This window comes from Gastrolobium bilobum, unplaced genomic scaffold (assembly GCF_033153095.1).
Source record: "Gastrolobium bilobum isolate Gb01-03AN ecotype WA unplaced genomic scaffold, APGP_CSIRO_Gbil_v1 utg10499, whole genome shotgun sequence".
NCBI classification, from domain to species: Eukaryota; Viridiplantae; Streptophyta; class Magnoliopsida; order Fabales; family Fabaceae; genus Gastrolobium; species Gastrolobium bilobum.
The window spans coordinates 89,204-104,287 of record NW_026897582.1 but is presented as its reverse complement, the minus strand read 5'-3'; the positions used below and the strand labels follow the sequence as shown (position 1 = coordinate 104,287).

The window sequence follows — 15,084 nt, the reverse complement described above, 5'->3', positions numbered from 1 at the left end:
TCAATGGGGAAAAAGTTAATATATTATTATTTTAATAAAAAAATATAAAAATATAACTGTTTTAAAAATCTCAATTAATATTATTATTTTAATTGAGGCGCGACTTATTACGTCTACTAGGCGCAAGATAAAGTCGTGGCTCACACAGGCGTGATTTGTCCGGTGACGACACGTGGTACTAAAAAAGTCATTAGTTTGATCGAAAAATTTCGGAATGCCATAATTTTTAACTCGGGTATCCGAATTGGATATTTTTTTATTCCATATAATTTTTTGAGATCTACGCAATGACATCTCATTGAAGGAGATTTGGATAAAAAAAATTCCAACTTTTTTTTTCAAATTTGAGATATTTCATCATAAAACTTTGAAAAGTCATAATTTTTTACTCGAATATCCAAGTCAGATATTTTTTTTTTGAACCTAGCTCACTGATTCAGCCCAGCTGTAGTTAGTGGAAACTTAGGGAGCGTTTGGTAGAGGAGAAATTATTTTTTACTCGAAAATCATGATTACTAGGAATTTAGTTAGAATATTAGTTTCCCGGGAATGGTACGAAAAGGCTGTTTGGTAGGCAAAAATATTACCGAGAATTTTGGTTAATTTTCCTGAGATGTTATTTGGTTGATGATAAAATATTGGTGAGAATATGAAAGAATTTTACGAAAATAACCTCATACATTAATAGACAGGATACGAAACAAAAACATCATTGGGCAAAAAAGAGTATATTTTTCTGGGTGAACTCTTTGAATACAGTAAATCTATGTTCATCTTGAATATTCACATATCGTGATTTTTGTACATCATCTCATCCTCCTGGTAAGGGCATCCACTGAAAAATATAAATTTAAATAACAAAACAATTGCTGATTCGTTACAAATATAACAATCTTCACTGCATACTGAATCTTCCCCATATCATGCATGTTTCCTGCAAATTTCTGGAATTGTTTTGGAGAGCTGTCAAGAGTCTTCCCATCAAAGGATCTAGAAAAGGAAGGATTTCTTCACCCATGTTCTCGCAAAAAGCAGCCAAAGCATAGTATGACTTTTCCTGAATAAATTTAAATGTAATGCTCAGATAACATGCAAACAATCCAATTAACTTTTTATTTTTAATTTTATTTTTGTACTAGCACATAATCTAGCAATCTATTGTATTGAGAAAACCGTTCTCTTCTCCAACGTGTACCTTTGCTTCATCAGATGCATCCTCAAGAGCATTTAAAATGCAGGGAAGAACACTCTCATAATGGGATACAATTTCAGGCTGTAAGTGCTCACAGTAGAAGATCGATCAGCTATCAAAAAGGCAGGATATAACTGTCGAAAAATATCAGATTACAAATCCTTACATTGGGTATTTCACAAATACCACCTTTTGTGGTAATTTCATAAGGTAAAGTACAACACATTTTGCTCATAAAAGCAATTCTAGGACAAATTGAAAAACCAGACAACTAATGTGAAAGCTCCCACCAAATGTGGTCTTTTATGATACCCATTGTAACTTTCCTGGTATTTTTATAAACATACCTCTACCAAACAGCCCCTTAGGGGGTGTATTGGATTGGAATTTCAAAGGATTTTAATAGATTGTTTTCGGACAAAAAAAATCCTTTGGTATTTGATTAGAATTTTAATGGATAGAAAAAAAGTCAGTGGTATTCGATTAGGATTTTAAAGGATTATTTTAGAATCCGTCGAAGTCCGTTGGTATTCAATTATGATTTTAAACAATGAAATCACAATCTCGTGGTATTCAAAAATCCGACAATTTTAATGGATTTTCTATTGGTGTGAATTTCGTGAGACTTTTTAGTGAAAAATATAAATAGGATGTCTCTCTCACAATCTCACTATAACCCCTATGATTTCTTGAGATTCTTCTATTGCAGTGTTTTCCTCTTCCTTTAACAGGTTGACTGCTCGAAATTGAGTTCCGCTTTGGGAGCTTCATCAAAACAAAAAAAAAAAGCATATTTTTGAGCGATTTTCACCACAAAATAACGCAGAAACAACAAATCAACGAGATTTTAATATAATCTATTTCAATAATAACATATTTTTGAGCCATTTTTGAGAAATTTTAGAAGTTTAAAAAGTGATTTTTCAAGCTATGGGTCGCGATTTTTCTTTGAACAAAAACGTGTGATTTTTGTATTAAAAACAACATAAAACAGTGAAAAAATAACAGGGGAATTAAAACCCTCAAACCAATTTTTCGTTTTACATCAATGAAACAATATCAATTGAAAGAAAGATTGAAACTTTCATAATATGAACCTTATATTTCGTAATAATGCATTTATGAACGAAATTCCTTCACTATAGAAAACGTTTTCAAACAATTTTTGTGTCAATACATAACTAAAAACTTGTTTGTTATCGATTGAAAAAAATTTGAGAAATTTTCTAAACTTTCATGTAATTAAACCCAAAATTTCATATTCAAAATTTTCTTAGAATATTCAATGAAAATATGCATATGATATATGGTTAGAAAACTCTCATCACGTAAAACAAAAATCGCAAGGTTTTCAAGATCATTTGCAAAAAATTCCAAACGAAATTTTATCATGAACTTTAGGTTCTATATGCAAATTTAGAATTATTTTTATAATCAAAAAAAATTTGGGTCTTATAATCATATATGCATAACTTTGATAACAAATAAAGAAGATAATTTTTAACCCATTGGATATGTGAAAAGCTGTTGTTTAGTAATTTTGAATGTTTGTTAAAAATTATATTATGTTTTAATGATTGAGAAAATTATATTAGGTTTTACTTTTTTTTTATTAATTTCATTGCATTTCTTTGTTATTTTTTTATGGGAAATATTATACTTACAACCTATTTTTGTTTACAACATTTTACAACCATATCTTAACCGTTGATTTCCATCAATCATTGGTTATTATTTTTGCAAATCAAACTCATTAATTAATATTTAATTTGGAAGTTAACCGTTGATATATGGTTATTATTTTCGCAAATCAAACTCAAACTCATTGAGAACATTATGTTAGATTTTATTGATATGTGGAGAGTTGTTGCTTAGTAATTTTTGAGATAATTTTCAACCCGTTGTTAAGTTTACTTTTTTTATTAATATCATTGCATTTCTTTGTTATTTATTTTTATTGACTATTGTAATTTTGAATATTCGTTAAAAATTTATATAGTTTTTTAAAATCTTATAAATCCATATTGTCCTTTCAAATCTTATGAATTCTATTAAAATCCTTTAAAATCCAATCCTATGAAATCTTGATTGTAAAAAAAATCTTTTAAAAAAGTCTATAAAGTCTCTCCAATTCTAAAATGTCTTTTAAAATCGGTAGAATGTTTTATCTCAAAAAAGTCTTTTAAAATCCTAATCCAATACACCCCCTTAATGCCTGTTTGGATGAGTTTTTATTCCTAAAAAAGTTATTTTTTCTAAAATAAAAGTCCTTTTGAATTTTTTTAGATGTTTGGATAACAATTTTTTTAAAAAGCAAAATTTAAAATAAAAGTTAAAATGCTGCTTTTTTTAAGCCAGTAGTTAGTTGCTTTTGAACAAAGTAAAAATTAAAAGATAATATAATTTATTTTTGGAAATAAGATAATATAAATTTTTAAAATACAATTTTAACCTCATCTTATCATACCTATTTTATCTCTTATTATCCCACGATCATGTTATTTTATCTCTTCTTTATTGTAATTTTATATATAAAAAGTGTTTTTTTTATTTTAACATCCAAATAATTTTTTTTATGTAGAAGTGATTTTTAGATCATACATCCAAACGTAAAATAACTTTATCTTTTAGAAAAAGTTCTTTTAAAAAAAGCAATGCATAAAAAGTTATTTTTTAAAAGCTCTTCCAAACGGGTCCTTAGCCAATAAATGTATCTACTAGGTTAGCCCATTGATTGGAGGAGGCTTGGCTAGGTTGATTTATGGTGACATCTTCATTGGTTCCTATGCCCCTGTCTCATGTTCTAAAAACTACCTTTAGGGAATGTTTGGTAGAAGAATTTTTTTTTGTCCCGACAAAAATATGGTGGAAAAGTTAATTTTTCAGAAATATTATTAACAAAATATTTGATAGGCTAAAATATTATCAGAAATATTGACTCAAATTTTCTTATTCTGTTTGATTAATTGTTACATATTATTGGAAAAATGGAATAATTTTACGCAACTAGCCTCGGTGAAATAAGAGACAACCCACCCTTCTGACTGCAAGTCAAGCACGATATGTAATTTTATAAATATTTTGATTTGCTTATGTGAACTAGGTGATGATTGTAAAATTATCTTCTTAAGCCTTATTTAATCTTGTGTAATAAATCAAGGAGATTACAAAATATTTTTTGCTTAATCTGTTTAACCATTTGTAAAAAATGGTCTAACTTTTAATGTGTGCAAATAGTACTGTGCTAAAAATTTTACGATACATATCTGAATTTTAGAGTCGCATCTTATTATTACAAATTGAAATTCTAATTATAGAAGGCATTTCAAGCACGAACTTTGGAATTGAAATAGCTACTTGGAAGAATTTTCTTCTTCTAAGGTATTTCGTAAAAACGTTAGATATCAGATAGTCTCGTGACAAAAATTTGCAAGAATGTTAAAATAACAGAGTTCTCCTCATAACTAAAATGACATATTTGCTTTAAACTTGAATATTTTATTTTCAAGAAGCATTGCATATAGTTATAAGTTAACTTAAATGCCAAATAACGTTCTTGTTGGGTGCTGATGCTCTTAAGGACGTTTCCTTTATTTAGTCCATCAAGAGAAAACGTATTCGTTCTCTAGATATATCAACTCAGTCACGCAAGTGCACGCATCAGGCAATAAATGGGATTATTAGTGCCCAAGTTATCGTTCCCACGCGAATAGAACTCTAAATAATACCTTAAACTATTTTGAAATGAGTTTTAGATATAAGAAAAGACAATATTTGAACTGTTTGGTCTTTCGTTCCCTACTGCCTTGTGGACATTCCCTCAAGGTGGTAGGTTCAGTTTGACTCCAAACAACTCCTCACTTCGTTATGTATTAAATCCTTCATGGTGTAAAAAGGAATGACAAAATTCATTGGAGGTTTGGTTATATTGTCACAAGATATTAAATGCTGAAAACTTAAAGATAACAATATTTATGAGACAACAATATGGATGGGTAATAAAACAGTTTTTAACACAAGGAACAGATCCACTGTTTCATTCTTAAAAGCTATACTCTCAACTTAAGACTTAACCCTTCTGAATTTGTTCAGGTCTTTTCACTGCCAACTCTGATTCCTCAGCTCATGGACTAAATGGCTAACAAGTTTTCATATTCCTATGGTTTCCTTGACTCCAACAGTTACAAAGTTCAGAACCTTCAGAGAACGAGGTGGCTCCTTATTCCTAAGGCAACCAGCAGGATTGTTTCCACAATCCTACTTTCCTCCTATGATTAAGTTGTTTGAAATCCCTTCCTTAAGAAGTTCCTTCCTCGGTATGAGTTCAATTTCCATTGATACCCAAAGAGTTGAGTTTACTTAAATCACATAAATACAAAAGCTTCAGTGCAAAAGTTTTGAGCATAGTTCTTTAAGAACTTCACAGTTTTTTCATTCCAAAATAAATTAGCCCATGGCTGAAAACATAAACATAATTATTTCAATATGAAATCTCATAGACCCGAGATTCAGTTTGAAAATAACGAGTGGAAGAGAAGAGAAACAACAAACATATATTAATAGAAAATAAGTTTAAAATACGAAGAAATAAAAATGAAAAAGTGTGGATAATGCTCGTGAGGAGTCTCAAATGATGAAAAGAAAATGGAGGAAGAGTTGGTTTCATTTAACTACCGTTAAAACTATACAATTGAAAAGCATAAACTTAAACTACCCTAGGTGATCTCTTCTTAAGGAATTCAATGTTTTCTTCGTGTTGAAACGTCCTATTTATAAACAAGAGGAGTGGATGGCAGACTTGTGATTTGTGATTCTGCCTTAGTTGTTCTTTGATTGCATGAAGAGGCGGTGCAAGAGTGCTCTGATATGTGGAGCAAATAGAAAGTACTTCTAAGGACATTGTTAGTTTTTGAAACATTCCTTAATATAATTTTTTGGTGGGTTTTGCCGAGTGAATTGACGTCCTCGGAGGTGGACACATTATAAGTTGGGTTTTAACGAATTTATTGAATATAGCTAGAGTCCATAAATCATAATTATCTCATATTTTGTTATTATTTTTTTCTTGGCCAATGCTAACAACTTTGAGCCGATTTAGTGATTTTCTGGAAATGGGCTGTTGTTGGGCCCTTTCCATCTCTGTCCTAAGCACAAAAATCAACATCTAACTCGTGAAGAGCATGTAAAGTAATTTCTGAAGCTCTCCCACTAGAATTTAGAATCAGTAAGATGTTTAACCCTTCTCTGCACATTCATCACTAGTTTGTCACGAGCAGCATAACTTCATTTTATTTCATTCCTTTGTTTGTGAAGTGAAGGGTGGTAAAATGAGATAGGTTATTCTATTTATTTTTGTTTATTTTTGTCTACCACTCTTCAACACCATCAGATCAGAATCTCAACTACATTTATCATTTTTCTCTACTGTTGCAATTCTAATCTAATGATGTTAGAGAGTGGTAGCTAAAGATAGACAAAAAAATGATAGATAAGATAATCTATGATGATAAAATTTATCCACATTACAAAATTTACAAACAGGCAAGTATTAATAATTCATGCCTATCATCCAAACCATATATATAAATGAATATTCCAATCAAAGGGCAACATGCAGGGCCAACAAAATAAAAAAAGAAGATGCAAAACATTTGGGATCTCCCCTTCAAATTTCAAAAGATGTCAATTACATGCTATATATATTTTCATAGCGAGTAAAAATTGTTAGCTTACTACCACAAGTCAGAAAATTAGCCTATTCTCTAACTTACTACTACATCATGGGTTTTTCCCCATTCATTATCAAGATCTGAAATTTACAAAGAATCTGTATACTTATGTTGAAGAAAACTATAAAGAATCACAACTTTACAGAGAAAATATTTACTTAATTCATCGATAGGTGGCCAACAAGCCGAGTATGGCAGCACAAGCGACGGCAAATAGTCCCTTCTGTGATCTGAACATAACGGTGAGCAGGTACCATGACACATCAAGGGTTATTCGCCTGCCTCGTTGAACCAAAACCCTGCGACGGTTGCCTGCAAAAGCTAGCAGAACCAACACTGTGATCCATGCCACCATTGTGGCTCGGAAAGCCAAGATCATCACTGATGCAACAGTCACAGCGATTACCAGAAAGGGTAGCGTCTCTGCCAAATAGAATCCTTCAAGTTTCAGATCGCTTAACAGACGGACAAAATAGGACACGGTCAAGGCGACCAACAACGTTGTAATTAAGGTAATATTGGTCATACTTTGCAGGCTCTCTGCAAAACAAAGAAGACCAAAGAATGGTGTTTATATATGAATATGTCTAAGACTGACTTCTAATACTTTATTATGTTATATAATTGCTAAAGTATATTATATTACAGCAGCCATGTGCAGCACATGGAGTGGTTAACAGTGGTTTTATTAATATAATGTCTAAAGCGGCTTCCATTCTTCTATCTCTCTGCCACCGGAGGTGATTCTTCCAGCCCAATATCAGGATTACGACCGCTTTACTTGAAAAAAGAAACTACGAGCAAGGGGAAAAAATAATAATTCTGGAATTGAAATACCAAGGGATACCTATGGAACAAGTAGCATAAGTAACTCTAATATTACAGGTTTTTTAAATTTTGCGCTAAATTGTGCTTAACCATATTCAATCGCTATATGGTCTTTAAAGAATAAAGAGGAGAAAGAAAATATTGTTAGAATAGAGGTATTGATTATGTGGGAGTTTAATGCCGAGAGCTAAAATTTGGGACGCATTTTGCTTGATTGATAGCAAAAGATTTCGTTTTGTAAATTATTGACTGTATGTATTACAATTATTACTGATTCGATTTCTCCTTATTATTTCCCTATATTTAGCACTTCAATTAGGAAATATATATTTGATTTGTTTCTTTATTTATTTAAGATTGAGTGTCTTAATTGTCCTAATGGAATTGTGCTTATACTATTAATACCACACCAATACTTGATGCAATTATTGGTATAAATAACTAACTATATCAATATAATATTCTTCTATTTAAATATCAACATAATCTTATATTATTTATTGCCATTCCTATTCTCTCTTTCTTCTTCCCTGGTAATTTAAACATTACGATTTCAAAATGTCTCATCGTCATCTTCTCCATTTATATTATTGTACCTAAAGTCCTTACAAATATGATATAGCAAGAGTCTGGGAGCAAGCCCAGAGAGAGCATATAGTTAAGGATGTGCAATAAGTAATATGTATTTACTGCCATAGCTAAAAACTGCAAATGGCCCGTAATAAAATGTTCAGACTAAAGGATTTTTCAATTTTGGGTTGATTTGGATTAAACTGTATAAAACAACTAAAGGTTTGGAGGAAAAAAATGTAATATAAAATAGTAAATTCTGTCCCACTTACCTATCACCAGTAAACAAAACTGCTATACTTAATAGCAAAAAGAAAATAATGTTAGCTTCCACCCTCCGTTGGATAATTGCAGCAGCAAGTAGCAACCAAAAGGAGTAGGAGCAGGGAATAGTTGATTGACAGCAGATAGTATCTATAATATAATATGAGGAGAAGAATCTATTTACAAACTTTTTTTTTTACAAATTACACTAAGTATGACCGATTATATACTCTTGATTGAAGTATGACCGGTCAGACATAGTGTAGTTTATAAACAAAAAGTTTGTAAATATAACATTTCCATATAATATAATCTTCATATGAGAATAGGCAAAAATGAAAGTCCTCAATATTTGCTAGACCACCACCACCACCTTATAGGCTCAAAGCTGCTGATCAAGAAAACCATCTCTGGGAGATTTTGGGGTCCTAGGAGATCCAATGGCAGTGCCGAGATACTCGGTTACATTTCCAGAAACATTTTTCAGCCAGGAGGTACTTCGTGTTAACCAGCCATTTGGTCCTTGTTCTTGCATTTCATGCGTGCTTTTCCTTTCTTCCTCTTCCAATATATCAATCAACCTCTTGGTCATGAAAGTCTTTATGGCTTGGACCCCTTGATTTACAATCTCCATTGGTGGCACTTCAAGAGGGTTCTGCTCCAAGTTTAACTTGGTCAAATTATCAAGGCGACCAAATGTATCAGGAAGTGCATGAATCTGATTGTTGCTGAGATCCAATTCCCTGAGGCTAATCAAATCACCAAATGTGTCTGGAAGTTCTTTAAGGTCACTGAAGTTGCTGCTAAGGTTGAGAATTTCAAGATTAGTCAATCTCCCAATTGCAATAGGAAGCCCATGTAGCTCATTAAAGTGAGCATCCAGATACCGCAAGGACTTCATCTCACAAACAGATGAAGGAAGAGATCGAATCTTGTTCAATTGAATCAAGAGCTTCTGTAAATTCTGTAATTCATATCCAATGTTTGTTGGCAAATATGACAGAGCGTTAAAGCTTGCATCTAGCTCCACCAATGACCTGATCGATCATTTAATATAAAAAAATGGTTAAATAAACAATATAAAGAATGGTGCTCTGTATAGAATTTCTCTTTATGGCATATACCTGCACTGACTGATGGAATCAGGAAGTGCAGTGAGCTTGTTTCCAGAGACATTGAGGAATTTCAATTTTTGTAAGAAGCCAATTGAATCAGGCAGTGACTCCAAAACATTTGAAGAGACATTAAGCTCTTCAAGATTTTGCAATCCAGCTATTGAATCAGGAATCACCTATTATTTAGCAAAGTATTATATTATATATGGGATAGGATATTGTAACGACTAACGATTAGTGTTACTATCAATCAATTTCAACTTTGTATGGTCATGATTCCCTATATTTAATGTGAAAGCATTATATACGAGAAATTATGACTGACGAATCATAACTATACAAAGATCGAAGGACTCGCAATTTGCATTTAAAAGAAAAGGGAAGAAAAAAAATTAATGTTCTAACCGAAAGCTGATTGGTGGAGAGATTGAGAACCACCAAAGCAGGAATGTGGGAAAATGCGTCAGGAAGCAATTTCAGTTTCTTCCCTGAAAGATCCACTCGTTCCACACCTTTACTACCAATGGCTTCTTGCAAGATCCCAGCAACTTGTTCATTCTCATCACCACCCTTGTCACTCTCATTGTTATTGTCACCTTCTTCCTCGTAAATCTTCACCAATCGCTTCTCAGCGTCCTTGAGGAGCTTCTCGTAAGAATCGTGCATCTCGTCCAGCTGTATCAGCGACTTCAGAACGCGTTTCTCTTTCTCCGACGATTCCTTGCACTGCTTCTCTCTCTCGGCCACGTGAGCCCGCCATTGTTGTTCCTCGATCTCCGGTGGCCTCGGGAGGGCCACGATCTCTTCCAGTTGACGGGACAAATGGGCTTCCAGGTCGCCCAGCTTGGCCTTCGCATTATCCACCTCCTCATGGGTGGGCCGCTCGCCGATCAGTTTTAGTACCGATCGGGCCTGGGCCACGTCAGAGATGGCCCGGGTCATCGTGGCTAACAGTTTAGGGTCCGCGAGATTGGGCATTTGGCCTATGATTGAAGAAGAAGGGTCCGAGGGTGGCGGTTGTTCGATATCGGATTGGGAATGGGAAGTGGTGGCGGTGGCGGAGGTGGAGGTTGGGGATCTGGGGCCGAAGGAAGAGAGACGGGACATGACGTAGGAGACAATAGGGAAGGTTCCTGGGTTGGGATCCATGGCGGTGTGAGAGAGAGTATCAAAGCAAAGCAAAATGGGTAATGGAAGCAAGTCACGGGGCCAAAAATTTATGTTATGGTTATGGTTATGGTTCGTTGAGACTTCAGCTTTAGAATAGCGGTTCGTTAGTTTGTTAAGACAAAATGGATTATATATACATTTTTTTTATTACACGAGGAAATGAATTATATAGCGTTGCTGTTAAGCAGCTCCGGTAAAGTGGGACCCGGACCCGGATCCTGATCCGGCTCCAGGATTGGGATGGTATCATAACAGAGCGCGAGAGCTTTCATTTCTGAAAGTGTGGTCGTGAATAATGATAAACTCACGCTTGATAACAATTAACAACCACCATACAACGAAACGACACGTTTGGCATGCGATCGAGTCATTGCATTTTATCTTTACGCCTAATGCAAATATGTGTACTTTTTTTCTTGCTTATGAATGTTATATATATGACTTGGTAAGTATAATTGATTCTGTAACTTGTATATAGTTTTTTCGTGTATACACTTGTGAACTCTTTTATATATGATTTGTGTTATGGACTCATATAAGATGCCCATAATATATAAACCTCAATAATAAACAATAAAAAAAGAAACTAATATAGTTAAAGTAAAGTATCAATCCAAGATATTAATTATAATATTCACATATAAATCTTATAAATAAGAAATAAAATTTACAAGTATGAATATTTAATCTCTCTTTGTTATTATGATTTTATTGTACATACACAACTGACAACACCTCACCATTTTGGTAAATGCCGTTATTTTCAATGCACATTGATCACTCAAGGATATCTAATTCAGAAATATCTGAAAAAATATCTAAATCCAAGATTAAAATACTAATATCTTGATTAAACATCTCTTTCTCAAAAACAAAACAGTTTGTGTTCTGTGTTCTTGAATACTTTTTATATTTATAAACTTGTTTTGAAAAAAATAAGCATTCTACATATGCATATGTTTATTTTTATTTTAAAAAAAAAAGTAATTTTGAACCTTTCTAAGTGATAGACTTGCCAAGTTTTACGGGTTTTGACTTTTAACTTCTACACAATTCTCGAATCTTGAGGTGAGTTGAGATAATAACAATAATAAATGTAAAATATTTTACACATATATATCACTTCAAATTTGAATCCATATTACATTGAGGAAGTGTATACAATTCAAGGGATGGTGATTTATCTACCCTTTCCTTCTGCCTAAACTGTCTTTATGCGTTACATGAATTCATGTCGGACATTATAAGGAATGCTAGAAGCGACGATGCAATATATATGAGGTAATATGGTGTAAAAGTATATTTTTAATTTTTTACGACTTAGTTAGATTGAATGTTGGACAAAAGCTCATAAATGGAGGGAATTCACAGATGAGATAAATGTAACATGGATAGTGCTATGAAAATTAAGTCCACTGATTATGAGGTGTTCTCTCTCCCTCTTTTTAACTATCGCCCACAGAAGAGGAGATAGGCGAATATGTTGCAAGCACCTTGCAGCAGAAATTCCATATCTTTGGAAAGGTCAAAATCTTGGGTGCTATTCATTTTAGATTCACATATTTTTTCCTTCTTGCTTTTTATTTGGGTTCATCTACGACCCAACAAGTTTGATGTTGTCATGCTTTTCAACCTTAACTAATCTTGAAATTACAGCTAGATTTGATTATTTTGAACCAGCTATCAGATGTGTGCAGTGGTCATGACTCAAAGATTCTTTATAATATTTAAGGAATGAATGGGTAATCAATGAACTTAGTCCATACATATATTCTATATATGTTGGTATGTGAAAAATTTGAAATATTCCGCGGGGAACAGACTTCAAGTTATGACTTATGAGTAACTGGTCTTTGAATATCATTCTTTCCTTCTTTTTTCCTTGCCTTCAACTAATCCATGTCAAGGATGGCATAGGTCACTGCAGTGCAATGAAATCAGGAAGATGAACAGAAACTTGATTGTGATAAGGAAGACCACTAAGAAAATGACAAGACTTTGACAATGATGTGATAATACAGAAGAATCTGAGGGTGAAGAATTTGAGCAAGAAGCTGTGCATCAATGCCAACTTTTCTTTCGTTACAAAGAATCTCACTATTATTACAAAAAAAAGAAAAAAAGAATCTCACTATGAGTGCAGATGCCTACTTTACCTTTGTACTGCGTACCGACTCCACATTGCTTTCATAGTTTGTTTTATCGTCCATACATAATCAATCTCCACTTATCATTTACCCTCACGATCGAGAACACTATAACTCTTCAAGTAGCATCAAGTCATCAACCAATCTCTCAACAATAGCTGGAGTTACAAGATTTGCCTTCAACTCATCTTAAAGAATAATATAAATCATTAAAAAGCCCTCACCTAACACCTCAAGGTTTGGGTTGAAATGGTTATTTAAATGGTTCTTTACAAGGTAAAACAAAAAACATTGGGACTGTGCAATATCACACTTCAAGCACAAAGGGGCTTTTATTGAGGGGATGTGTTAGAGAATAATATAAATCATCAAAAAAAGCCCTTACCCAACACCTTAAGGTTTTAAGTTGAAGTGGTCCTTATCATGGTATCAGAGCTTCAGTAACCACAAGCGTAAAGGGCCTATGCAATAAAAAAACACAAGGTAAAATAAAAAACATTGGGCCTATGCAATTTCCACACTTCAAGTCAAGCCCAAAGGGCTCTTATGTGAGGGGGGAGTTAGAGAATAATATAAATTATTAAAAAGGTCTTCACCCAACACTTTAAGGTTTTGGGTTGAAGTGATTCTTTACATGGTATCAGAGCTTGAGTGACCATAAGGTCACGAGTTCGATCCTCCCCGCCCCCACTTGTGGAATTAAAATAAAAAAAGCACAAAAAAGGTAAACCAAAAATTGAGCCTGTGCAATATCCACGCTTCTATGATGTTATCATAATATCGTATTAAGCTGCGCTTAATTAAAATGTAGAATTACTTTTTCTTTTCAATTATGATGCCATTAACATTACCAACTTGCTAATTAATCAATTAATAAAACATCGTCGGTATGTAATTGCAATAAAACAGCTAACTCAAATACCTCATAATCATAGATAATATAAGTGTGGCTCTTGTCACGGAACTACAACAATGTAGATCAGACCATCTAACAGTTTATACAGCTCCAATCTAAAAAGTACTAACTGAGAGTGTCATGGACAATCCTCATGCTCACTCAAATAAGGCAACATGCCCAACATCAGTCTCAACAACAACATAATGATAAAAGGCATAAAACATAATCAGCATCAATATCCAGTCATGCTAACAAATAAGCAGAAACAACATAATCAGCTAAGCTCCGGCCTCCTGCCGCATGAGGCATCAGTACCCATACTACCTGATCCTGAAATAAGCATTCCCCAAACGTGGGGTAAGATCTCTAATCTAGAAATCTCAGTAAGTCAGTGAGTCCTCAAGGATCTTCCACCCCAAGCTCACTTACATGTGGAATATAAGTTCAAAAGCAGTTTATCATTTATCATTTCTAAAACAATGCAATGCAGCAGATAATCATGCCATGTGTGTCAATACTAATCTACTGGCCAGAGACAGTGCAGGTATACGTCTATCACCTACACACCGTGCAAGTACCACTTGCATTCACCCCAGTACATCGTCTTGTATGGCGCTACATACTCAGGCTTCCCGTCAAGATGAAACAACACATGCATATTAAAAGCCATTACATGTAAAGTTCAATCAACATATCAAATATCCAAAAGCATGTACACAGCATGCATAAACCATACCCCCATGGGACATGGTGGAACCACAACATGGCTAAACCGAGGACACGAAAGCTTACCTTGCAAGCTAACTCCAAAAGCCAAGAGTCCACAGCTCAAAGTCCAAACACAGCAGATTCACAATCTGTTATGGACCAATACTATATCAATAATAATGCAACACAAGCATATAACTTAAAGACAACGCCTTTCCTTACGTTTTACGTTCTAAGGCTCCATACCAAGCCATAAGTCCTTAATCACAACGATTCTGACTTAGTTCATTAATTACAGAAGTTCAACTTCATCAATCTAGGGTCCACAAACCCCCAATAGCCTACTGTACACACAGCACAGCTACTGTTCTACGAAATCCCAGAATATCTGGATATTCCTTGGGACCATATCCGGATATGCAATATCCGGATATCCAGAATCCCATATCCGGATATCTTTTAT

The 15,084-nt window shown here is 33.6% G+C and overlaps 1 protein-coding gene across 1 annotated transcript; it reads right to left on the bottom strand.

The window, feature by feature from the left end:
• Positions 1-8,659: 8,659 nt before the first annotated feature.
• Positions 8,660-10,950, bottom strand: LOC133308286 (plant intracellular Ras-group-related LRR protein 9-like). Its single transcript, XM_061508895.1, has 3 exons — positions 10,104-10,950; positions 9,708-9,874; positions 8,660-9,620 (listed from the first exon to the last, which is right to left on the bottom strand). The coding sequence occupies exons 1-3, from the start codon at positions 10,845-10,847 to the stop codon at positions 8,966-8,968; spliced, it is 1,566 nt and encodes a 521-aa protein (XP_061364879.1). The 5' UTR covers positions 10,848-10,950; the 3' UTR covers positions 8,660-8,965.
• Between the last annotated feature and the right edge of the window lie 4,134 nt (positions 10,951-15,084).

What these genes read in the sequence shown, in the direction of transcription:
- LOC133308286 (XM_061508895.1), bottom strand. Translation starts at nt 10,847, where the DNA reads ATGGATCCCAACCCAGGAACCTTCCCTATTGTCTCCTACGTCATGTCC. An exon ending in TCTCCACCAATCAGCTTTCG is followed by an intron (nt 9,875 to 10,103) that starts GTTAGAACATTA and finishes GCTAAATAATAG; the next exon opens with GTGATTCCTGATTCAATAGC. An exon ending in GATTCCATCAGTCAGTGCAG is followed by an intron (nt 9,621 to 9,707) that starts GTATATGCCATA and finishes ATGATCGATCAG; the next exon opens with GTCATTGGTGGAGCTAGATG.